The 26,486-nt window shown below is 51.0% G+C and overlaps 1 protein-coding gene across 1 annotated transcript in view; it reads left to right on the top strand.

Annotated features, from left to right (window-relative positions):
* Positions 1-9,251: 9,251 nt before the first annotated feature.
* Positions 9,252-26,486, top strand: part of GNAI3 (G protein subunit alpha i3) — a 33,355-nt gene continuing 16,120 nt past the window's right edge. The window contains exon 1 of the mRNA XM_075910388.1: positions 9,252-9,450. Within this exon, the coding sequence (XP_075766503.1) occupies positions 9,333-9,450 (118 nt within the window). The 5' untranslated portion in view covers positions 9,252-9,332. The remainder of the gene's footprint in view (positions 9,451-26,486) is intronic.

Below are 26,486 nucleotides of genomic sequence, written 5' to 3'. Positions count from 1 at the left end.
TCCCCGCCACGCCACCTCCCCGAGGTCCCTTTGAGCAGCGGCAGAGCCTAGGTGTGGCCCAGAGGCTCGTAGCTGGGCCGGGGCCAGGCGCGCCGGAGCCAGGGGTCAGCGGAAGGCGCAGCGGGAGAGCAGAACCAGGCCGAGGGAGTGGAGCTGAGCACGGGGCCTGTGAGCAGGCAGGGCTCCGGGTGTCCTAGGATCCAGCCCAGCCTCCTGCCCTGCACACCCTGAACACAGCCCAGGCTTCCTCCCTGCAACAGCCCAGGCCCTGAGCTCTGGCTCAGACGCCTCCAGTCTGCTGCTGTGTTGGTGACGCCTGCCCGGGGGCGGGGCACAGGCTGAGATCCGCCGTGGGTCTCTTCCCCATGCCCCAGCTGGGCCCTATACTTTCCCACCCTTCTCCCGCCCTGGCCCCCGTTGCTGCTCCACGGTCCAGGACAGTGGTTCCCAGCTTTTTTATACTGCGGACTGGCAAACCCAGTTGCAAACTTTGGTATACTTGCATTTGCATATTTGCATATTAATTATGCAAATGACAAATATGCAAATGTGCAAATAAAATGTTACCGGTCTGCCAAAATATGTGCGCCAGCCCCCACAAACAGCCAGCTTCAGCGGCTGCAGCCACCCGCCACATGGCGGCCGCTGGAGCCGAAGCCGGCTGCGGTGTGGCAGGTCAGAGGGTTAGGGTGTACCCCGCCCCGCCCCGGCTCCCAGAGCCGCCGAGAACAGCCAGCTTCAGCTCCAGCAACCGCGGGCCACGCGCCTGGGGTGTACCCCAGCCCTGGTCCTGGAGCAGCCGGCATGGGCATGGCCTGGCATGTGCTGCGGCCCGGCAGCCAGCGGTTCACAGCCCGGCACCGGTCCGCGGACCAGCGGTTGGGAACCCTGATCTAGGGCTGGATCTCTTCCCCCATGCATGGCCCAGCTCAGACACCAGATGCAGCTGCCATGGGGGAAGCAGTCCCCAAGACAGGCTGTCCCGGGCCGCTGGACAGGTATCAGCTTTTCCCTTCCAGAGCCGCCCGCTCTGGTCCGTGGCCGTGGCAGAGGGGACTCTAACGCAGGCTGGTCCCCCACGGAGTCTTTGGCCACTGGTACAGATGTAGGAACAGACGTAGGCTGGGGGATTGTGTCTGATCAGAGCCTGAGCCGTAGGGAGCTCTGGGCAAGCGAAATCCAGCATCCTTCTCTGCTGGATCTGGCCCCTCTCTGTCAGACGAGGGGGTGGATTGGGGCTGGCAGGACCTCAGGGGTCAGGCGTTGGCCCTGCAGAGTCAGGGCGTGGTTCCGATCCAGGTGCCCCCCAGACAGGTCAGTGCAGGGTGATGGGGGAGGGGGTCTGGCGTTGTCTCGTCTCTGCTCTCACATCTCCGCCCGTCGTCCTGCCGCTGGGGTCGCTGGCGTGGACGGAGCAGGGACAGGAGGGCCCCTTGCAATCGGCGAGCCTGTCCCGCCGGGCCGGAGAACGGGAGAGAGCCAGGAGGAGAGGCCCGGCCACCTTTGCCAGGGATTAACCTCAGAGCCTGCCGGGTCTTGCTGCGGCTGGGGGCCCTCTCCAGGCAGGGGCCATAGGCTGGGCTGGGCAGCAGTGAGCTCCGTCCCCTCTTCCTGGGCTGGGCCCCAGGCTGTTCGGGCAGGACGGGTTCCCCCAGGAGCACCAAATAAAACCCTCCTGCCTGCGTGGGACCTGGCAGCCCCCAGCCCCTCAGGCAGTGGATGACACCAGGGCCCGGCTGGGCTCCACCCCTGAGGGCCAGGCCGTGCCTTGGGACCAGGCCCCCGGGACGGGAACGTGCTCAGCGAGCGCTGTGTTTGCAGCCAGAAAGCTGAACCGCACCCGCCTTGCCCCGGCTCCTGGGACCCTTCCCAGGGAGTCTCTAGGGCGTAAGCCAGGGCCGGGTGGGGCTGCCCACTGGGCTCTCTCTTGGCCTGTCTCTGAGCTGCAGGGGGCAGGCTCCAGCGAGTCGGGTGAGCTGCGCTCTGTGACCCTGGGCCGTAGCTAGGCCAAGAGCCCCCAAACGGGCATGAAACCAGGCTCCCAAATCCACATTGAGGCACTTGCGGGATCAGACGACTTGCCCTGGGGCGCTGGGCACCCAGCAGCTCCCCTGACCCCCCTTCTGGCTTTGGGGGCTCACCACCTGAGAAAACGAGGCTTCAGACAGCTCCGTGCCTCAGTTTCCTCCTCGGTGCATCAGGGAGGAGGATGCTGACCTGCCTTGTGGCAGGCTCAGCGTCTGATCTCGGCTGCAACCCTTGGGCGGAGCAGGCAGTTCCCTGTCTAGCCCAGGCCCTGTGTGACAGAGGACGCGCTGGCACCGGCCCTGGCCCGGCTGGGGCAGGCACGAGGGCGAGCCCGTCGCAGAGCTGGGGATGGGGCTCAGGAGTCCTGCCTCCTCATCCAGGCACCTCCCCACCTACGCCAGGGCCTGGCGGGCAGACGGCTGCTCGTGGGCCGTGGGCTCTGGCCTCGCTCTCCCTGGAGCTGGGGTCCAGTGATGTTTCCTGGCAAGCTGCTGGGCTCCCCTGAGACCACCCCCTTGCAATGTGCCAGGGCAGGAGCCCCCGGGCAAAGGAAGCGCCACCACCCAGGGTCACAAAGGGCTCGGGCGCCTCTGACGTTCTCACCCAGCACCGGCCCACAGCTGCTCCGCGCCCTGGCGGGATTCGCAGCCCAGGCACCGGCCCCGGAACCGGATCCTCCCGCAGCCCCTGGGCTGTGCTGTCGGCATCGCCTGCAGCCAGGCCCTGGTACCTGGAGGGCCGGGGCACTCACCTGCCAGCTGGCAGACACGGCCCAGCTCCCAGTCCGGCTCAGAGACTTGGACAGGCCCCCATGGCAGGGGAGAGCCCCGCGGGGGCGGGGGAGGCCGCTGCTTATTCCTAAGAAAGGCCTGACGGGCGGGTGTGTTTGACTCCGGGGGGGGCCCCCGGAGGAGAGAGGGGCGCTCCCTTTGGCCCGGAGGAGTGGAGCTGTGGCCCTGCCCCCCCGCCCCCCCGGCATGTTGCCCGGTTGGCGTAAGCAGCTGCCAGCTCAGCATGCTGCTCAGGGACCCCTCCGAGCTAGCCCTGCCTTCGGAAGGGGAGGCGGGTAACTCACATCTGCACCATCGATAGCCAGTCTCCAGTAGCCACACACAGGGACAGGGCATAACCAGGGGGGAAGGCAGTAGTGTCCAGTGGTTATAGCAGGGGAACGCTGCCCGAGTCTCTCTGGGCAAGTCCTGGCCCTTGCCCCAGTGGGCAGTGCCACTGCAGGGGCCTGAGGCCCTGCTGCACCTCGGTGCGTCCTGTGGCCCGTGAGGGCGGTAACGGCTGGGTCTCATGCTGGGCAATGGGTGGGGCGGGTGGGCCCCTCTGGCCCGGAGCCCCATGGCCTAAGCTCTCCGACTCGTTTGCGCACCGCGTGAGATTCAGCCAAGCCCCCTGGCGCGAGCGACATGGGCGCTAATCAGTGCAACGTGCCCCGCGGTCCCCAGGAAACGGGTGTGGGGCCGGTGTGATGGTTGTGGCAGCAGCTAGCGCAGGCAGAGGCGCCCGGGAGAGGCAGCTGTGCTGAGCCGTGGCTCGGCTCCCTCCCCCCGGCCGCGCTGCTGGGGCAGGAGCTCTGGGCAGCACCCGGCGGGACGGCTGTCGCTCAGAGCCTCCTGGCTTCCCCTGACACCACGTAACAACTCCAGGGAGCTGCCGGCAGGGGCCTGGCGGGGGGTCCCAGCCCAGGAAGATGGCCGGGGGATGCAGCTTTCATCTCCTGCTGGCTGCAGCCTGGGAAAGTGGCCTTTGCAAAAGCCCCCCTCTGCCTGGTCTTACACAGGGGCCTCCCCGCTGGGCGGGGCAGAGCACCAAGGCCTCCTGCTCTGCTAGATGCTTTTTCTTTCTGCCCCAGGGGAGCCAGGGCCCTGGGCCGGGAAATGCCAAAAGGCAGCAGAGACCCCGACCGCCCATGGCAAAGGAATTAACCCCCCAGCCGGCGCCTGTCTGAGTCTCTGCATCCTCCACTGCAAGGGGCGGGCAGGAGGGGACTGGCTCCGGCGGGGGGGGGTGTGTGGGGGGGGGGGCTGAATCCCAGGTGTCCCACATACACCTCTGGGACCTCTTGCTGGGTCTCTGTAGATGCTGCCTCTGGCTCCTGGGACACCATCAATCCTGGGCCACTGTGGGGCAAGGGCGCTGTGGTGCCCGGCTGGGCTCCACCCCTGAGGGCCAGGCCGTGCCTTGGGACCAGGCCCCCGGGACGGGAACGTGCTCAGCGAGCGCTGTGTTTGCAGCCAGAAAGCTGAACCGCACCCGCCTTGCCCCGGCTCCTGGGACCCTTCCCAGGGAGTCTCCCTAGGGCTTGTGGGCCTGTTCCGATGGAGTGTGGCTCCGGATGCAGCGGCCCGTGCCCTGTTCACATCCACACGTGAGCTCCCGCACGCGCTCCCGGCATCACCCTCCTCCCGCCTCCCCCTCCTGCAGGATCCAGCTGCGCTGACCTTTCACGCTCCTCCGAGCCTCCCTGGGCGCACGCGCTTGTCCCTCGGAGCCTCCAGAAATAGCTCTGATGAGCGCTTCTTCTGCACCAGGGCAGGGCAGCAGCCCAGGCAGAAAGCGCTCGTGTCTTGCAGTCGGTGGGCGATGGAGACACGGGAGCCGTGTCGGCACCAGGCTCCGCAGGTGTAAGCCTTGGATCTGGCGGGAGCAGCTTCTCGTGGGATGCCTTGCCGTTCGGGGCCCCTGCCACTGGGATCCCAAGAAAGGGCTGTAACCCAGAAGGAGCTCCGACTGCACGGCTGTTGGGGCCCTGACGCTCTACCGGGCTGCCTGAGCCCTGCACCAGCACCGGGGGCTGCTTTCTGTGCCAGGGAGGAAATGGGAGTTAACCACTTCATTACCCAGCCGGCAGGGGCAAAAGGATGTCAGGGCAGGGCTGCCCCCGGGCCACTCCCTGCCCCTTTGCAGCAGCACAGGCTGGGCCAGCCGGTCAAAGGTTAAAACTACCCCCCCCCCCCCATGCATGGCTGTTGCTTAACCATTCCTGCGAACACAGGGTACGTTCCTTTCCTCTTCCCACAGCTCCGGGGTGCGACCTGCAGCCCACTGGGGTTCTGGGTGGGGCCCGCAAGACTTTTGGTTTTCCTGACATGCACAAGAAGGGAGGGGCGGGCAGATCGCACACAACAGTGAGGGCGAGAGCCAGGCTCCCCTGCATCCAATCCCAGCGCTGCTGCGGTTCAGTCGGCACCCCCACACGCTCAAGGTTCGCCAGCGCCGTCAGCAAACCTGCCGTCCCCAGGGACTGGCTTGGCTAGGACAATCTTACAGCCCCCTGAAATGAGGGGGCCACTCGCAAGCCTGGGTCGCCCATCACTGCTCCATCTCTCTCCCTGGCTACCTGAACCAAAGGCCTCCCGCAGCACCCGCCTGCCAGACACATCCCTAGCCAATGAGCCCCTCCTGAGCTGGGATTTCACTGGCCACAGCCAAGCCAGCAGGCCTATGGCTAAGCCGGGTTATCGGAGGGGCTGTGTCCCATAACGACGCCAGGGAGGCCAGCGCTGGTGCTCCCTAGATGGCCCTGTCCTCTCTCGCCTGTGATGGGATCCGGAGCCGGGCTTGGGGCTGTGCTGGGTGCTATGGACAGTGGCAGGCACAAGAGGGCAGCAGAAGGCCCTTTATGGTGAACAGGCTGGGGCAGACTGGGGCACGCAATATATCCTGAGTGGCGGCTGTTCCCCCCGCCATGGACCTGCATTCTGTTTCCCCACGCGGAGCCGGGGGTGTTAATATGTCAGGGCTGGGGAAGAAGGAGATGTTCTTGCCCCCCTGGATGGGGGGCACAGGCCTCCAGGGCGGGCTCTTGTGCTCCTTGCTGGGGGAGCAGTGGATCCGGGGTGGGGAATGAAGAGCTGTTCTGCCCAAGATGCAGGGACTCAGGACAGGGATGTCAGAGCGAAGTCGATTAACCAATTAATCGAGAAGCAAAAGCGTAGAGGTTGATGCTGTAGACTACACACATTTCCCTCCCCCAACCCTTGCCAGTAAATTTTTTAGCAGGCTGGCCAGCCGCCCAACTCAATTCTGGATCGTGCTGGGTCCAGGACCTACCCCTGCTGTAGTTCTGCATTTCAAGTATATTAGGAGCCAGGCAGGCAGCCCGCTCAGTTCCAGCTTGCACCGGGTCAGGGAGCTCAGACCCTCCTTAGACAGAGGCTATTGTCAGCCTGAGCTGCTGCCTCTTTATCTGAGGCAGCAGCACTGGGCAAGAGGCACAAGGGGAGCTAGTTTTTAAACTGGTTCCCCTCATGGACCAGCTCCTGCCTGGCGCTATGTGCTGCTGCCTCTGATACAGCGGCTGCAGGCCCCGCCCCCAGAGACTACCCAATAGTCGACTTACCAATAAGAAGTAATGAAGTTACTCGACTATTCAATTAACTGATCTTTAATATCCCTAAGGGTGTGTCTAAACTACATGGGTCCATCGATGGCGCCATGTAGATTAGGCTGATCGGCAAAGGGAAATGAAGCCGCAATTTAAATAATCATTTAAATTTAAATGGCTGCCGCGCTGAGCCGACAAACAGCTGATCAGCTGTTTGTCGGCTCAGCGCGCTAGTCTGGACGCTCCCACACCGACCTGAAAGCCCTTTATCGACCTCCCCGTTATGCCTCATTATTTAAATCGCGGCTTCATTTCCTTTTGCCGAACAAACAAATCGGAGCCATGTAGTTTAGACGGACCCTAACTCAGTAGGGTTGCCAGATGGTTTCACAAAAAATACCAAAGCTCCCCTCCCCCCCAAAAAAAATGCTGGGAAAAAATTCTGTTCAGAAAATAAAGGAAAAAGTTGATGAGCAAAAAAAAAGCCAGGGCTGAAATGCAGTCTCAGCCTCTTTAGATCCCAACCAGTGCGAGCAGCAGAGCATGTCCCGAGTGGCCTTCTGTCCAGACATTTTAGATGTTCGGTATTTTCTGACTTTTTTGACAGGACGGAAGGTGCAAATGCCGGGCTGTGCGGTTCCATACCGGACACCTGGCAACCCTGTAACTCAGAGGTGCTGCCATCACAGGCTGGTTCGTTCCCCTGGAGCGATGAGTTTGGCGGGTCTCAGACTGGCTCCCCACACACAAGCATCTTCATCACAAAAGGAGCCCTGGGCATGACACGGATGAGTGGCAACCTCAGCACAGCTGCCAGGACTGAACAGGGACTGAACTCTCCTCTGGAGTTAGGTTCAGGCAAAGACGTGGCTAAGGCACCGTGGGAGAGGAGCATGCCCTGCAATTGCCGGGGTGTCGAGGGTCCCTATGCTGAGAGCGGTTAACCAGGCTCCAAATAGATCCCAAAAGATGTAACATCTGCAGCATGGGAGACTGTTCCCTCTCTGGGCACCTGGTCCTCTTCCCCCAGATGCATTCGCAGCCTGCTCTCTCTTCACTGTCAGTAAGGATCTGGCCATGATGGGTCCCCAAGAGGATCTTTGCTAGATGGCCACAGATGGGGCCCTGCATAGCAGCCAATGTACCCTCAGTCCCTGGTGCTGCTGGGAGGCTGGGCCTCAGCCCCCGTGATCAGGCAGAGGCCTAGCAGGGCTGCTAGACTTGCACCAGCTCCGGGCACAGCTGTGCTGGCCCTGCGGCAGTCTGCTCTTCTTGTGCCCAGGCCAGCTTGGTCACTGCTTTCTGCCCTCCCTTCTCAGGGCATCTACACTCCTGTTGGGGTATCACTATCGGCTAGGCCAGGGAATGGGCTTCTGGATCTCCCCTTGCCCAGATTCTTCCATCTCTGGTGGGAGTTGGCAGGGGATCCCAGGGTCCCTCTTCAGCAGGGTCCAATCCAGGGAGGCAGCTACGTTCTGTACCTAAAGTGCTACTCTGTTGCTGCCTCCCTGGGTTGCTTTCTCACCAGTTCCCTTTCCCAGTAGCCATCAAAGAACTGAAATCAAAGGGGAAGTCTCCGACCTGCTGGCTCTCCCCATGTCTGGCAAAGTCTCTACAACCAGAGTCTTAGGCAGCAGCAGGGCCCCTGGTGTGCTCCATTCCATGATGGAGGTCAGTTCACCTCCACTGCCTACTCAGCTGCCCAGCACTAATCCTGTCCCCTTTGGGATGAGGCCATCTGGGACTAGCAGTTGCCTCTTTAGCTCCTTCCTTACCAGTGTGAGGTTTGTATACCCCCATCACACACTCCAAAGGGAAACGTGGAGAGCACCGGGAACAAGCAGCAGCTGATGTTTGGTAGCTCAGAGCCTTACTCTGTGGTGAGTCTCTGGCTCATGTTGGCCTCTGCTCAGTATTTGGGTACCTTAGGTGACAGGGCTACTTGCCAGCTATGTAGCAGAGAATCACAGAGACTGTGATTTTCTCATCTGACCTCCTGTGTAAGGGCAGAGACCCGCTCCACACCAATTCCTAGAGCAAATGTTTTAGAAGAAATAGCCCATCTCCATTTCAAAATGGCCAGGGACAGGAGCACCTATGCTGGTCCTTGGTAACTTGTTCCGCTGGTTAATTACTCTCACAGTTAGAATTTGTACCTTCTTTCCCCTTTGAATTGTCTATTTACAACTTCCAGCCGCCGGCTGGCGTTAGACCCTTTTCTGCTACAATGAAGAGCCCATGATTCGTGCAGGCACCGCTGCGTTTTACGGTGGTGTCACCATTGTGATGAGCTTCGCTGGGTGCATGTCCTGGAGTGAGGTACGCTGCATGCTGCCGTCTGCGGGCTGGACTCCAGGCTGCCATGCTATTTGCCAAGCTCCATGCAGCCAAGAGCAACTTGCTCTTAGCTCAAGCAGCAGGGACTTGGGAGCTGAATCTAGCCCTGTTCCAGCTGGGAGGGGAATGCAGCACAGAGCCACCGGAGAGTTCTCCGTGTCCCAGCACCAAAGGGTCGCCTGAGCCATGCCCGGGCACCTAGCTAGGCGCTGGCGGTGGGTGATGCCCATGAGGGCTGGGGGTGCACATGGACCCCACTGAGTAGCACAGGTAAATACAGTGGACACCTAGTCCCACGAGAGACACCAGCCCACGGGGGAGGGCAGCCCCATGCGGTCCTGTCCAGCGCCATGCACAGCGTCCCTCATGCGCAGACCATGCCTCCACCAGCAGACTACATAAGACTACAAGTCCCGAAATGCAACGCGACGGGGGCGGGCTCAGCGACTGGACTGCATCCCCCAGCATGCAACGCTTCCTCGCGGCGGGGCGAACTGCATTTCCCAGGGTGCGCCGCGCTCCCGGCGGGCGGGCGGAGGCCCCGGAGCGGATATCCGGCCCCGCCCCAGCCAGCCGCGCTCGGGCCGCCTGGCTGAGGAGAGCGAGCGGCGCAGCCCGGCCCGGCCCCGCCATGGGCTGCACGCTGAGCGCCGAGGACAAGGCGGCGGTGGAGCGGAGCAAGATGATCGACCGCAACCTGCGCGAGGACGGCGAGAAGGCGGCCAAGGAGGTGAAGCTGCTGCTGCTCGGTGAGCCGGGGCCGGGGCGCGCCGCGACCGACCCGCGCGGGACAGACCCCCCCCCCGAACCAACCGCCCTTCCCCCGGGGCTGGGGGACACGGCTGGGGGGGGGCCCCGCGCGGACCAACCCCCCCCCGGGGCTGGGGGACACGGCTGGGGGGGGGGGCCCGCGCGGACCCCCCCCCCCCCTCCCCCGGGGCTGGGGGACACGGCTGGGGGGGGAGGGCCCCGCACGAACCAGCCCCCCCCTCCCCCGGGGCTGGGGGACACGGCTGGGGGGGGGCCCCGCGCGGACCAGCCCCCCCCGGGGCTGGGGGACACGGCTGGGGGGGGGCCCCGCGCGGGACAGACCCCCCCTCCCCCGGGGCTGGGGGACACGGCTGGGGGGGGAGGGCCCCGCACGAACCAGCCCCCCCCTCCCCCGGGGCTGGGGGACACGGCTGGGGGGGGGGCCCCGCGCGGACCAGCCCCCCCCGGGGCTGGGGGACACGGCTGGGGGGGGAGGGCCCCGCACGAACCAGCCCCCCCCTCCCCCGGGGCTGGGGGACACGGCTGGGGGGGGGCCCGCGGCGCCCCCCCGGGGCCCGGCTGGGGGGGGAGGGCCCTGCGTGGACCAGCCCCCCCCCCCCGAACCAACCCCCCTTCCCACCGGGGCTGGGGGACACGGCTGGGGGGGGCCCGCGCGAACCAGCCCTTCCCCCCAGGGCTGGGTCCACACTCCTTTACAGAGCCTTACCCTGACCCCCCCCTTGCACCGCAATCTCCTACGCCAGCTCAGCCCTGAGCCCCTCACGCTCTAAATCCCTTATTTAGCCCAAGACCAGAACCAGTGTCCTAATCCTCTGCCCCTGCCCTGTGGAAGGGAGGCGGGAGGGAAGACGGAGTGAGCAGGGGTAGGGCCGCAGAGAAGGGGCACGAAGGACGTGGAACAAATAGGGTCTGAGGTAGGTCCTGGATTGCACTTACATTCGAAAAGTGACCTCTTGCTTAAAAAGGTTGGAGACCCCTGCCCTAGCCTCTTTGTCAGAGGCAGGAACTGGGTAATAGGAGAGGGATTTTTTTATGATTCCCTGTTCTGTTCACTCCCTCTGGGGCACCTGGCACTGGCCACTGTCAGAAGACAGAAGAATGCTGGGCTACATGGCCCTTGGGTCTGATGCAATCCTTTCGTTCGTATTGGAGATCTCTGACTTGTTGGGCTTTTTTCCAATGTTGTTCTTTGAACAGATACATATTTTGGGGCTACAAACTAAGTGCTATGTTCTATATGGCTTTTGTGAACCTTATTGAAGGCTGGTTCATAGAGGTGCAATGAAGCACATGAAGATACAAGGAAGCAAGGAAATATTAAAGATTTCTTGGAGAAAACTTGCTGAATAATGAAGTCTGTTAATTTGTAGTAGACTCCCAAGTGAAAGCAGTCATTTCAAATGAGTTTAAGAATAAAATGAAGTACCATCTTGTATTGATTGGGGTGGAATGTGGATTATCTGATCATTCATAATCAGTTGCTTTGCAAAGTTGTCTTTCTATTTGAGAGACAAAATAGCTTTGGTGTATGTATTGATCTACTCAGAAGCACACCGACTAGTGAGTTTTTGCTTTATGTGGGAAATGTTAAGCTAAGATTTCTGGTTTCCTAAGGGGAGACAACCATAAGAATCCTATAAGCAATGTGTGTATTGCTTAACTTGTTTTTCAGCTGTGTATGGTGTGAGGCCCTGTGGTTCATGTCCTTTGTGTGCACAGAAAATTTTTTGATTGGCTGTTTGTGGTTATAGGTCTTCTTCCTTGGAGGTTTGCTCCTTTGTTGGAGTTGCAAAATGATTAGAGAAGGGACTCTCAATGGGATTAGTAACCTCCTTTTTCATACTGTGTGCGTGGGGTTTTTCTGTGTGCCACGATGCTGGAATATAGCTAACACTGAAAAGCCACTTTAAAAGGAGTTTGCAGAGGTGTGTTGGCAGTTATGCCTGTGTACAGCTTTTCTGTACAAATCAGACATGTAGCAGTGATGCAGTGTTCTCAGACTCTGTGGCAGAGATTTTTCAAAAGCATGAATGGTGGTTATGCACTTCACTCCTATTGTCTCCGTGGCAGTTAATTGGCCTCATGGCCGTTTGTGCTTTTGAAAAGGTTTCCATCTAACCTGTATTTTAAAAAAAATCCTAGCTTAGTAAAGTCTTTTAATGTCACCAGTGATTAAATGATTCTGCAAAGATCTTTGCACTCTACGTATTTAGTAATATACAGCTAAAACGGAGCAATCAACTTCTAAAATAAAATGTATGCACTGCATGCTGTAGTCATTTTATTAAAATTTCGAAAGCTAGACTAATAGCATATGAATCTTAAACATTTCAAGATCATTTTTAAAAAGAAAAATGCTAAAATGTCTAGGTTGAGATACAATTTCATGAAACGAAGCAAGGTAAGAACAGACCTTTGGAGTGTTTCAGTAACTGGAGCAAACCACTCAATGCTGATGCAGAGTTGTTTTGAAGAAATGTGTTGCTTTATAAAGTTCAGAAATCACTTTAATCCCCTTTTGAACAATTCAGAAATACTTTGAATGAAGGTGAGACGTCTCCATATACATCTCAGCATCTATTCAAATAACTGGCCTAGTTTTGCACTTCTCTGCAAAATTATGTAGGTTGGGAAAGCTCACATAGGCAAGAGCTAGTCAGTTTTCCTTGCCTCAGCCTTTCAACAGAATCTTCATTGTTATGACATTGCTAAAACATTGTAACCCACATACGGGTTACACCAGACTGAGGAGTCTAACCACCCTTTTGTAGAGAGATTGTAGAATTTTTGGAGTAGCCTTTTTTCAGCCACACGTCATGTGACTACAGGCCCTTGTTGGTTTTTTGAGATTTCTACTTTCCTCTTTTTGAAATTGTTATGGTTTTGCCCTTAAGAGACTCTCAGAAGTGGAAGAAAAACAGGATGCTAAGTTTTCTGGTCTTGCTCACTAAGCCTTTGGTAGTGCTCAGGTCATCAGTGTAAACTAGTAAATTATATAACCATATTTGTATTTCTGTAGCACCTTTCCTGCAAGGATCTCAGATTACATTACAAATAATGTTTCACAACCCTGACTGCTAGGTAGCAAGTGTTACGCCCGTTTTAGACATAAGGAAACATAAGGAGGGAGGAGTCACTTGCTCAAGATCACACAAGATCTTGTCTGGACTACGTAATTGTCATCTTGTTGATAGGGATGTTTAATATTGGTTAATTGAATAATCGATTAACCTCATGAATTACTGGTTACTTCGAAGTAGGAATAAGAGCCTCCGGAAAAGGGCGCTTTTTCCGGAGGATCCGGGCCAGTCTAGCCGCTCTTTTCCGGCTTTTTTAAAAGCCGGAAAAGAGCGGCGGACATTTTTATTTAAATGCCGCGGGGGCTATTTAAATCCCCCGCGGATTTCCCTATGACGACTGGTGAAATTTACATGCCCCTTCCGGAAAAGGGGCCAGTGTAGACGTAGCCCTGGGGAGTGGGGCCTGCAGCCAGTGTGCTCTGGCCTCCCTCCCGGGGGGGGGGGGGGCCCTGCCACTCTGTATCACAGGTAGCAGCGCGGGGTGCCAGGTGGGAGCTGGTCCGCAAGGGAAGCCAGTTTAAAAACCAGCTCCCCTCATGGACTGGCTGCCTGTTGCCCCACACTGGTGGCAGCAGCCCCTGTCCGGGGTGAGGGTCTGAGCTCCTGAACCTGGCATGAGCCAGATCTGAGCTGGGCTACCTGCCCATCTGGTTCCTAATACACTTGAAATGCAGAGCTGCAGCAGGGGTAGGACCCAGCGCAAGCCAGAATTGAGCTGGGCTGCTGGCCAGCCTGCTAAAAAATTTCCTGCTGGGGGGAATGCGTGTAATCCCTAGTTGCTGACTGCTGTGAAAGGGTCTCTGAGCCAGCACTGAAAATGGCTTTAACCGGTGGTAGATACCAGGCTTCAACAACGTTTTCTATAATAGTGCTGACATCTGTTGTTGGCTGCACGGCAGTGCCCTGTGGAGAACCTGTGGGAGAGCAGGGACTAGAACCCAGGAGTCCTTGCTCAGACTTCTGCTTTAAACACCACTCCCTCCTTTCTATTAGCGGGCTGTCCGTGCCTCCAGGAAACCGCTCCTGTGCAGGAGCAGGCATGCAACTTAGCTGATGTATAATTCTATGAGCTTTTCCTGTTATGGGAAGCAGCAAGGTGTGGGAGGGTATAGAAATTGTATGATTCTTGTCTACTCGGTTCAACTCCTATCGTGCTATAGATAGGGCCCTTCATTTTAAATTGTTCTTCTATTTGAGTTTTCCTCGGAAAAGTGTCAGTGTTTATTACAACAGCAAAACCAGACCTCCATCAGAGTAAAAGCTATTAATAATTTTCTATGTAAAATATCGGTTTATTTTGGTGGATGGAAGAACAGGGGTGGGGGAGAGTGTTCAGTAGTAGTTCAATTCTGTTGATCAGTGTGGCTTGTGACTTGCTCCAGGTCTAAAAAAGAACTCCAAACACAATGCTGCTGCCACTGAGTTTAAGCAAACACTGTATCTCTAATCCCTAAACAAAACTTGTAATTTGAACAAACAGTTTACTATTGTAGATGTAAAACTATTCGCCTATAAATATTTACTTTTATTTGAGCTGCACTGTTTGCAGCTCATACAATCAACTCATTCTTTTCTCCTGTTTTTGGTTTTTTTTAAAGTTTTGAATCTTTGTGTTCTGAAATGTATTCTGATGCAGATTTTCATTTGCTTCCTATTTTGGTGTGTCAGATCTCTAAGCTGGTATCTAGCAGCTTGAAATGGGTATATGGGCATGAGATTCATCAGTACATTCAATGTGCATGCACTTCAGAGCTTGTGTGCATACCTATTTGTATGTCTCCTAGTCGAATACATAACCTTACTTCAAAAGACAGCTTTGCATATACACAGGGTGGGGATGTAAAATCCTGTATAATCAGTTAACCACGGTTTATCTTGGTGGGTAGAAGGGTGGGGGTGGGGGAGATCCTGTGGGTCTCCTGGCCCCGGGCATGGCTGGAGTAGCCCTCTACCTGCAGGGGGAGGAGGAGGTACTGTTCCCAGACATCATTAACCAGTTTCCCATTCCTATCCCTAACAAAGACTAATGTATTATTGTAATATCTCATGCAGTATATTGTATTTTCCTAATAAAACAAGATTCTTTTAAAACTAGGGTGAAAACGGGATAAAACTAAATACTCTGTAAAATCCAGGAATTTTTGGTTAAAAATCAGTTTGAATAAGAAATGAAGGGGCTTGCCTGCAAGTTGTGTCATATAGTACACTTCAACTTATGTTGCTGGCTGCCGAAGGCGGGTGCCTTGTTGAATCCAGTCAGGCTCGCTCCTCCGAATGCAATATTCTGCTAGATGGCATCTTTGCCACATCCCTTGTTTGAACTGTTCATGCATAAAATACACTTCACCAGTCTTTATTTTAAATCACTCTTTACTTCCATGGTACTTGAACATAATTAAAAACCACCATTCATACAAAATAATTAGAACAGATCCTAAACGCATCCTAAAACAGTCCTGACCTACATAACCATTCAACCAACAGATGTTACACAAAGAACTTCCCCCACCTCCTCTAGAGATCTGAGCCACCAGTTACTGCTCAGCCCTTCCCCGTGCTCAGCATATTTCTGACGAGGGCTCAAGGATGAATTCCAAGGGTGAGGGCCTTAATTGGAAATGCCCTGCTACAAGCCTCCTTCCTTGTAAACTCTGGAGTAAAGTGCTTTAGAGCCACAGTTGATCAGTTCTGGATTGTATCTGAAAAACAGGACATCTAGAGTTTCATAGGGCCCCATCCTTGCTCTGCCTAAAATTGATGGACAAACAGTAGAAATTACAGTGCACTAATGTAATGAGGTCATCTAATACAAGCTGGGTTTCCATACCCTACTTAAATCTCAACCCAGATTGTGGGGAGGCTTGTTGAAATCAGAGGCATTCATATTCATTAATTGCAAGTTCTTCTTACACCTCCAGGACTTCATTGGGTGACACAGGGAGAAATGCAGGCAGAGAATCATCACATCCCCTCCCTATTAGGGAAGTAAGTGACTAGTCAACTACTTGCATTCTCTGCAGTGCCTATCCATGTGCTGCCTCTCTAAGAGGTAGCAGTGCGGGGCAGGAGGCGGCTGCCATGAAGCAGCCTCTGCTTGTAACGAGCCTGGGCCCACCTAGTCATTTGATGGGGATAGATGTTTGAAATACTTCTAGTTTGTACATCGATTATGGAATGCTGCAACATGTCTCACTCTCATTTTCCTCCACTAGTGACCGAGCAGGGCATGATCTAAACCCGTGGTGTCCAACCAGTTCTGAATCAGTAGCCACTATAGTGAACTAGCCACACACCTGGCCAACTAGCCACATGTGACTAGTGGCTGGTGTGGCAGACCTATGTAGGTGAGAATAGTGATAGAAATGTAGCCGTGTTAGTCTGGGGTAGCTGAAGCAAAATGCAGGACTATGTAGCACTTTAAAGACTAACAAGATGGTTTATTAGATGATGAGCTTTCGTGGGCCAGACCCACTTCCTCAGATCAAAAATTGATCTTCTGTCAAATGATCGGTTTAGTGCTTTGCATCCCTTGTATCCATTGGTGTCTTGTGCTCCATGTTGGGTTTAATTAGCTTTAAGTGCTCCCAAGGCTGCAGCACAGTGCTGCAAAACCAGCTGCAGAACTGAAAAGAGCAGGCTGGTGGGGTGAATAGTTCAAGGTGTATAGAAGTGGTTTCTAATGCTTGAGTTTTATTTAAAAAAAACTCATTGGAGAGGAAATAAAATCCCAAAGGCTCAGCAGGGTCTCATGAACTTGCTCTGTTATATCACTACACTGAATGAAACTACACTGGTGCAAGCCCCTAATATAGATGGGTACAGTTTGTATTTGCACTGCTGGAGCTTACACTACTTGGCCACTGATGGCGGGAATTAGAGCAAACCCTGGTGTAGACAAGGCCCTGAAATCCCCCACACTTGAGTAATAAGGCTTTGAGCAATCTCTCAGGGCTGTGAAGGCTATTCTTTGCATTTGTGGTTAATTTTGCATGCTGGAGCTGGTTGTGCTCCCTTGGTCGTCAGTATTCATGTGTAATGTGGACAGTAATTGTTCTGCTGTAAATCAAGTTTTACTTATCTTCTACTTCCTTTTGATTCCATCTAACTGCCCATAATTTTAGTCACGATAGTTTTGTAGCTGGTGACAATTAGTAACAAGTTCAGACTGCTTCAGTGATGAATGCAGCAATTGGAATATTATTGTACACAGTTCTGAGTTCTTGAATGCGGAGAACATTCCAGCATAATCAAACACCCTCTTTTTGCCGATATGCCCCTGGGCGATTAAGTGATTGCTAAAGCAAGTAGACTATGCTGCCAAGCTTCAGAATAGAATAAGATCCTCCAAGAATCATGAAAGAATAGCAGTGTTGGGAGATCCTGTCTGTCTATAAAGCTGAACTAGTTTCAATGCAGTTGTTCCTTAGCCCCATTACAGCATGGCCAACAAGTTGTAATGCAGCTGAGACCTTCTTCATCCCCTTAATTACTATGGTGAAAAACCTCTGCACTACAACTTTTAGCACTTATTAGCTGAGTCTGGAGATGACTCTGCTGATTTAGTTCTTAGGATTGGTTAAAGCAGTTCAACAGAAGACTTGGATTCCTAAGGCATCTAGTTTAGATACCTCACCACCAGCTTAGTTTCCCCTTTTGCAGTTCTCTTCCTAAAAATCTATTTATAAAATTTATAATTTCATATACCAATATTTCTTTGAGTGACCTTTAATTAGAGGGTAGGTTGTTTAGTCAATCTTAGTATTTTCTAATTGCTAAATTGTTTCCTAATCTGTAACGTTCCGATCTGTCTGGATCCTTTTTTGAAAAGCTGCTGTGCATTTTACATAAATATCATGGAAGGTCGCAAGCTATAATATTTTTCATCGCATACAAAATGTAAATTTTAAGTACATCTTTAAATTCAGCATGTCTCAGTGTTCCATTGATCATCTGCTTTGAAGTGACCTCATTTGTGAAATTAATATTATGTAGAACTCTTACATCAGTTTCTAGCTGCTTTAATGCTGGTATGGACACATTGGCTCTTGTTCACCGTAGTTTGTTTGTTCAGTGATGGGCAGGCATGACCATTGTGCTCAAATACAATGCACGGTAACTATGCCAAGTACTTCCAGGTTTCCTGCATTTCAGAAGCTTTAAGGCAGTTGTTAACCTACTTTTTATTTAATGGACTGAATGTGTAATACAAAAGTACCACGAGAAATTTAAATGCTCCAAAGTAACAGTATTTTAAATGTTAACTTTAATGTCTTTGATGATAATACAGTGCTGTGGTTCCTTAATCTAGTTTGTGCAATTAAAATTGAGATGGATTGGATGACCTAATACTATATTGCTATATTTAACTTCTGTGCCTAATATTATTAACTATAATTGCTTTGATAGTGTGGATTTTCAGTCTGTTTTATATGAACTTAAATTATTGTATTTAATTTCGTATCTTTTGAAAAATCTGCACACAGAAATAAAATGCAAGTGATTATCTGCTCCAACCATCAGTTATAGGGAAGATGTGCAAACTGTTTGCACAGGGCTTTTTTGCACTATCACTTCCACAGAAGAGGAGGTGATGCCACATTGGATAGATGTAACATTTTTGCCTTTGGCCTCTGACTTGAGATCCTATCTAACTTAGATATGGTGTGATGCATCCTGTCATGCTATTGTGATTAACTTCCTTCCTTCCTACCTAACAAACTCAGCTCTTAATGGAGCAATATGGGTACTGGCAAGTCTGCAAGAGAAACGGTGATTAGCCCCTCTCCCTTTTGACAGTAGGTCTGGCTGTCTGATCTGCTTTGCCACTCTCCTGATGGCTCCACTTCCTCTGCCTTTGACCTTGGCTTCTTTAGCAACTGTCCTTGGTTTCTAGGTCAGTTTGCAAGTCATTGTAGAAACTTTTCACCCCTATGGGCTTTGCCTACTCCATTTCCTTTTGCAGCTCAGTTTTGCACTGGATTCCAAACAAGGACTTTAGACTAATGACTGGTCTAGGGATGTTGCATTTAGTTTAATCAAGTAATTGACTAGTCGATTTTCCATCGATTAGTTAAGTGCGGGAGGCACAGCGGGGTTAGTTCCTGGCCTGGGCGCTAACCCTGCTGCGGCTCTGCCTTTTAAATGTATTAAGAACGTGATAGAGGCAGCGGGGCGGGGGGAGGGACTACATCCCTAGGCTGGTCACAGCTTCCAAATCAGCAGTGATGTTTACTGGGTAAAAAGTGCCTATATTTAAAAGTCAAATAGAATTTCTGGCCCAGGACAATGGGGTGGCTTCAATTATTTTGTTACTTCAAATTGTTACTATTCCACTCATTTAATTTTCCAGATCCAGGCTATCAAAACACTGAATCCTCTAATTGCTTTCAAAAGCTGTTTTTTGGCTGTTTACTGATTGGCTGTTGCTTCCCAGTTAACTGATAAATGTGAGCTTTTCATGAGGCTTGGGTTTTTCTTCATCTTACAGGAAGGCGTCTAGCTTCCTTTAAGGAAGTGGTTGGTTGATGATGTCCCCTTTTGCGTAAATGCAGCCACCGATGCTATACTAATATGGATTAACCACAGAGCTGTTGTGTGTAGTGCTCTCCACTGAAATCAGTAGGAGTTCTGTTCATGGGCCTTATAGCCTTTATGGGTATGGCCACATTGCAGTTAGATACCCAGGTCCTAGAGCCTGGGCATCTACACGGCAATTAAACAGCCTCTTCAGCCTGAGCCCTGTGAGCCTGAGGCAGCTGGCACTGGACAGGCAGGGGTTGCAATGTAGATTATACCCTGTGGGATCTTAAATAGCTGTTACAAAAATGTGTAATGAGGTAGACTTGCTGTTCTGCTCTTCAGCATAATGGTGAAATAAGCCGTGCAGTCATACAAGTTTAATGGCTGACCATGTATGGAAAATCCCTTTAAAGACCTGGGTGCCGGTTTTGGGGGTTTTTGTGGGTAAGGATGGAGTAGCTCTTGAGATTTTGGCCTGGCTTCCGTTGGGGGCTAAAGCAGTTCTGTCATGGGCTTTCTGAATATCTGACAACCTGGCTGTGAGCTCGCTCATCTTAAACAAGCTATCTTTTGGTGTGAACCAATGGCGAGGCTGTTAGTCTGAATCTGCAAAAGCAGCGAGGAGTAACACGGCTACCCCTCTTGATACAATGGCTAGGGACGCTCTTTGGTAACTTGTGCTGTCGCATTTTCAATCGCCGCCTCTTTGCATTTTTTCTAGGTAGGGTTCGTTGTCCTCTTACTGCCAGTTTTGCAGAAGGGAATTGAGACTTCTATCTCCAAGTAATTGCAACATCTCTGTTCTGAAATTGGTTAACCAGCGTAAGCTCTGGTTTCTTATGCTGAAATGTAATCTCGGGGCTAACTATTCTAATCAAAGCAAAAGGAACAGCCTCCCTTTACATTTTTGCAAGTGACAATGTCTAAATAATGCTTCTGAATTCTAATTGAGTCCAGTAAAATAGACTCTTATTTCTGGAGCTCTGAGGTTTTGAAAGCTTTATAATTGTTACATCTGGTCGGGCCCTCAGAGGAGGGGTATAAGATCTGCAAGAACATCCTATGTTTTGCTGTGAGAAATCAGTGAAAATTTTTTTGTTGTATTTAAATTCCTACTTTGTTAGTAATCTAGAGGTGCTTGTCTTGTACTTTAGGGCTAAGTTTTCAAGTCCTGTTTAATCAGACTCTACGTCATAATTCTTAAAGCTGGCTGAAAGCAGTAAAGAAAGGGTACTGATTAAACATCCATTTATTGAGTTTGTTGGGACAGTCTTGGTATAGAATTGGGGCTACTTGTAAGATATCTGGAAAAAGAAGGCAAATTTGGAATGTGAAGTGTGCTAATCTTTGCAGATATATAATTAGGAGGACTTGTGAATGCCTCTGAAAACAGAAAACACAGGGACTTGGAGATTGAAAACGTAAGCGGAAAATGTGATTAAGTTGGGAAAATGCAAGCTACTAATCTTGGTTGTGGGAGTAAGGGAGAAAAGAACAATCACAGAAATTCCAAGTGAGGAAAAACCTGAAATGGCCTGTGCAGTCTTTATGCTGCATACTCAAACTCAGATTACACAGCTGAGCAGAAACAATCTTTCTGCAGGTGCATAAAGCATAGCATTTGGTGCTGGACGTCTCATTACTGGGAAGACTGGACATTGGAAGGAGCACACAGAGCAAAAAATCATTAAGGATCTGGAAGGTTGTCTTGAGGGCAGATTTAAAATGGTTATTGTGATGCTTGGCATAGAGTGGCTGTTACAGGTTCGGAGAGGTGAAAATTGAGAGAGAACTTGGACTGATCGAAGACCAGTCACATGTGAAATTCAAAGCTAGACTGACTGGGAGAGAGCTAGTGTGCTGGGAGAGACAGTCCTGCCCTTGCAGGAGGAGAGCCATATGGCGTAAAATGTCTTCTCTAGCTACTTTTTTCTATTTCAGTCTCTCCCTCTTCAGAAGGAACCAGGTAATGACAGATATTGTCAATTGACTGTACCTCAAAAGGGAAAAAATGTGGTCCTCAAACAGCATCAAAGTGGGACTGACTTGAGGGATCAGGAAAGACTTAAGCCAAAGGGGATACACAGTTTTAAAAATGAGAATATCCTTACAGCCTACAGCGACGTTATTGATCATGTCATTTCATATGACACTGTCAGTGAAATAATAGGTATCACCAGTTCAGCGCTGACTGTGCTGCAGGCATACATAGCTGATAAATTGAGGGAACATGGGTAGCGCAAACAACGAGAAACAAATGTCACTTGAGAATGCATCTGAAAGTAATCTGCATGAAAATTCCTGCCACCAGAGCTGCTTGTGGTAAGGATGGCTGTTTTTTACAAACTGTGTACAATACACTGAAGCTATTCTTCATATGCCCCCTCTGTTCATAAGGGGAACATAGAGGATTGCTGTCAGAATAAAATGAATCTTTGTCTCTTCCCCCATGTGGAAATTCTGAAAGGGAATATACAGAATACTAGAACCACTACATTCTCAGGCCTAACGTTACATATTTTTCTTGTGTACTGTCCTCATGCATTAAACAGCAAAGTTCTCAGAGTGATGTTCCTGATGTCATCTTGGTGGAAATTCACCCTTCCTAGAAATGATAGGCAGCCATTTTGGCAACTGAAGTACAGAGAGGTGAGAACAAGAGAGCTAGCTTACTAAATGGAAGATCATTTAGTAGGGAAAAAACACATTGAATCTTAAAGGACTGTTACTAAAGTAATTGGTGAAAGCTGGAGTTTGAGTCATTAGCTTCAATGCATCTCAGTCTTGTAGTATCCTCTTTTGTGGCAGATGTCTGTTCGTAATCTTGGTGAGAACATGCTTGCTTTGAGGTCCTTTCTCTTCCCATAGTTTGCCTTACCAGCCGCTGTCTGAGCCTGGACTGGGAACATCTTTGTATTTGATGTGTAAGTAATGAATGAGGCTGAGCTACATGAAACACTGTTAAAATATTGAGCTGCTTTTCATTTCTTCATGCCTTGGTTGGGTCAGACAGAACAGCTGAAAACTCATTACTGGTACTTTGCCTCAACAGAGCAGAGGTGCTCATGATGAATACATCTAAGTGAGCATTCCCCCACCCCCAGACTAATGTCTAATTGATTCTGATTGCACTACCCACCCTGCCTTGGAAACAGTCTGGTTGTCCTGTGGAACAGCTGTCAGAGTTACTGTCTGGATGGGTATTTGAGGCAGGCAAACAAGCAGTATCTTCAGTCAGCTCTGAGCATTTTAGGGAGTTCACACTCTAACTTGGTATAGTCTTGGGTAATAAATCTGAATTAAATATACATATATGCTCCAGAGCAGAGCTCATACAAAAGGCATGTACCTGAACTGCCATATGGATTAAGGCTTTCCCCCTTTGAAACTCAGTGGTTTTGCATCATAGAGAGATGCCTAGAGGCAGGCCCTGTGTTAAATGTATAGCAATAGATGAGCCCAAGGAGTTTGTAGATTAAACCAGTCAATCAGGGAGAGAAAAAATAAGTGGTATGCCCATTTTGCAGGTGGGGAACAGAGATGAAGTGACTTGTCCATGGGCCCATGAGATCTGTAGCAGAGCAGCAGATTAAACCAGTTCTTTGGATCTTGTGGTTAAGGCACTGAGCTTCCATTCTTCCTTGTGATAATTTTACACCCCGTATCAAAGCCTTAAGTAAGGATGTTAAGGAGCAGCTATTTCACTAATCATGTAGTTGATAGAATTTTTATCCACTGCACAATTTGTTGCTAAGGGAATACACTCAGTCCTGGCTCACGTCTGGTCCAGGTGCTATCCCTGCTGTGGCTCCGCAGTTTTAATGTAGTAAGAGCCAGGCAGGCAGCATGAGGCGGGATTGAGCTGGGCTTGTTCAGTCCCAGCTCACTCCGGATCCAGTAGCCCCAGCTTGCGGGGAGTCCCAGTGGCACTGTGGAGACAGTGCTGGGGGGATCTGGCTTTTAAGCCGGCTCCCCCCAGCAGTGGCTCTTGCTCTCCTCCCCTGCCCTTGCTGTCTCTGATACAGAGGCAGTGGAGAGAGGGAGGATGCAAGTTGTCAGCTCGACTGCTCACCTACATTCCTAGCCTTAGGCACTGAATTGGCTTACTGCCAAATACAGTGAGGCATGGAGAAGCTGGTCTCAACCTACCCTGTTAAGCCACTCAGGATTTTCAAGCAATACTGTGATCACTTGTTCAGTCTGAAACAATCTAAACTACCATTGGGACATATGAACTTTAGTATAAAGTTACACTGGCAGATAATGGGAAACTTAATTTTGTAAAGTGCTGTTGTATTACTTTTCCTAGACAGGTACTAAAGTAGTTGAATCCAGGGGTAAATTTGTTTGTCCTGTTGTCAAGGTCTCTCATGGCAGAAAATACTATCTCCTTATAAAAGACGAGCAGGTACCGTCACCATTCAATTTATGGTACAGTTATTGTCTTTGTATCCTGCTCCCAGTCTGACGACAGTTATCCCTGTTCAAGTTTGCACAGTATTTCCATAACTAATGAATACCTGCTTGTATTTGGCCATTGCATAAGTGTTTAGAAAGTCAGGTAATGGTATATTTGCTCTTTGCCTGTCTCTCTAATTTCCATTTGTACCTTGAGACTTTGCATGCTCATGCAAATACTCTTAATTCTTTTCCATACTAGTCCAACATTTTATCCTGATTTAAAAAGCAGTTCAGAATTATAGAGGAACTGTAAAAAGTTCAAAGTGTTTTATCTCTTATACAAAAGTTAGTACAAAGGCACCATTCTAACTTTCAGAAATCTAGCCTGCAGATTTCCTCATTCTCCTTGCAGTGTGTGATATCAAGTGCCCTGAAGAGACAGAATGTACAGAGTGCCTCTTTTAAACCTTGTTCCTAGTATTCTCTCTGGGAGCTCAGCTTTCCTGAGATCTTAAGGATGCAATAACTTAAATGTGAATGCAGCAGTTTCTCTGTCAGTGGCTGTCCTCTGTGTCTATTTGAAACTAATGAAACAATTTGGAACTTTAATTCTGGAGGACATACCTTCTAATGCTTCCTCTGGAAGTTTCTGCTAGGTTGATAGAAGGGATATTAAAAAGCATGTAATTGGGTAACTTTGTAACCTCTTAATGTTGGTGGTTATATGTACCCTGAGCCAGCTCCCCAGGAGCCAGTGTGTGCTGGTAGCTGGCTTTTAAGCTGTTTCCCAGTGCATACCAGCTCCCACCTTCCGGCCCCACTCCTGGGAGGTCGGTAGCCAGCTCTGATGCAAAGCCGGCAGTGCAGGCTTGCAGTTGGCTCCCTGGGTGCAGGCTGGGAGCCTGTGTGTAACCATTCATGGTAACTGATATGTGGTTATCCTATTACATCCCTATAAATAGTGACAGGACCATATACCAGAGCCCAGATTTCACTTAACATAAGTACCAAGAGTCTAGAAACCAGTTTCTCTAGTACTCATGCTAAATGTGAACAGGACTTCGGTTTGTACAGTCATCAGTGTTAAAATACTTAGAATGCCATGGACTGCAAGCCCAAACCTAGGCAAGCTTCTCCTCAGCCTTCTGTGGATAATAGAAATCTACCGTTTATTGGGCGCTTCTTTTAGATGCAACCTTAAACTGATGTCCTCTTTGTTCTTAGTGAATGTTGGAACCTTTTTAGTGAAGAGTAGCATTTGCTCCAGAAGCTTGTTTAAAATTTGCCAACCACTCCACTTTTGTACTTTGCTCGAAGAGTTGGTTCCCACCTCCACTCTCCAGGGTGCAGTGGGTGTGTCTGGCGCTTGTAAAATAGCATCTAAAAGCACCACTTTCTAGATGCAAATAGTTAAGATGACTCTGGGCTGGCTGTGTGGGCGTGACAAGGTCAGGCTTCTTTACCCTACTGTAATCACCACTTCAAGGCACATTATTGAGTTGGGAGGGGGTGTGCCAAGGGTCTCGAGCCAAGATCCTCATCTTGAGGTAAACTTAACTTCTCATTATCTTTTGGAACCTTCTATCCTAAATGTTTCCCAGATAGCTGCCCTAAAATGAGGAAGAGGTTTCCTTGAGACTGCCTTAAGCAGAATAAGATTATGATCTGACATGTAAGGAATTTTCTTTGGTTCAGTCCTATCCTATCATTACGACAAACTTAGCGTTGTTGCTATTTTAGGTTAGATTTCCATAAACTGCTGCGGAATGGAATCTGGATGAGGGCTTCCTTATAGCCCTTCCACTTCCAGAAGATAGACGGCTGGTGCAGAAGGTGGAGATACTGGAGCCTGTCAGTAGATGGGGGTTTCCATCACATCTTGCTTATGATCCCTCATTTTGATGTTTCAGAGCTGGCAAACTGAATCTAGGCATTGATCTTAACAATAGATTAGTGCAGGCTAGCATGGTGGAATGTTACTGTGGCTTCAGTTTGTTCTTTGATTTTTCCCTTGGGGCAGCTGTTTTTCTCTTGTTCACCTGTGCTACTAGGAGTTCTCCTCAAGACAAGTGTGTAAAGTCAAGAAAGAGAGCGCAGTCATCTTGTGCATGTTGGCTTCTGAATCACCGATTACACTGCTGGAAATCTACAGCCCAGACCAGCATGGGAAATGAGAGCCTATAGACAGGTCAAACTTTGCTGTGTTCTGTGCCCTACATAATGGGAAGCTGCCGGTGTTTGCCGTGGTGAAAATCTTGACCTTCCTTGGGCTGCTATTTCACTTGGAAAGCTGTATGGAGTAATTCACTAATAGACAACTAGAGCAGGGACCTAGAAGGCATAATCTCTGCTTCCAACTCGCTGCAACACCGAGGTCCTCACTTAGCTGCTATTCAGGCTTTCCATTGGTAAGAGCCATCTACCTCGCTAGGCGGTTGTGAGACTTACTGTTTAAGTGCTTTGACCCCATTGGCTGAATGGTATCTTAGCAGTGCAAAGTGTTAATGCCTGTTACTTCCACTGCTTTGTAGCCTTCACATTCATGTGTAATGGGAGCATTGCCTTGGGAGATGGTTAGTGTAGGGTGAAGGGCTGGTGTACAGACTGAAGCTTTTACAGTCCTGTCTGCCTGGTCCAGAGAGTAAAGGAGTAGTCAGACCTCTGGCAGTTCAGGCTTCTAGCATTCCTCCTGCTAAGAGAGAACCTTTCACATCCCTAGTCAACTCGTGAGCATCACCTTTAACGGGTCATGCTTACCAGGTCCGGTTAACCGGTGGCCTGGGACAGCTCCCCGCCCACCGTGGGAGGGCGCTGCTCCAGTCGTGTGGGGCTCTGGACATCTGGAGCAGCTGCTCCAGCCCAGTTGCAGTGGGAGAAAGGATACCCCTTCCCGCGTTAATTGATTAAATGTGAAATTTAACTGGTTAAGAAATTATACAGGATTTTACGTCCCTAACGAGCACTTGGTTGTCGGCGTTTGTAAACAAGCGGAGAGCACAGACTGAACACTGTGT

This window comes from Pelodiscus sinensis, chromosome 27 (genome assembly GCF_052426305.1).
Source record: "Pelodiscus sinensis isolate ZL-2025 chromosome 27, ASM5242630v1, whole genome shotgun sequence".
Classification (NCBI taxonomy): Eukaryota; Metazoa; Chordata; order Testudines; family Trionychidae; genus Pelodiscus; species Pelodiscus sinensis.
This window is presented reverse-complemented; position numbering and strand designations above follow the sequence as displayed.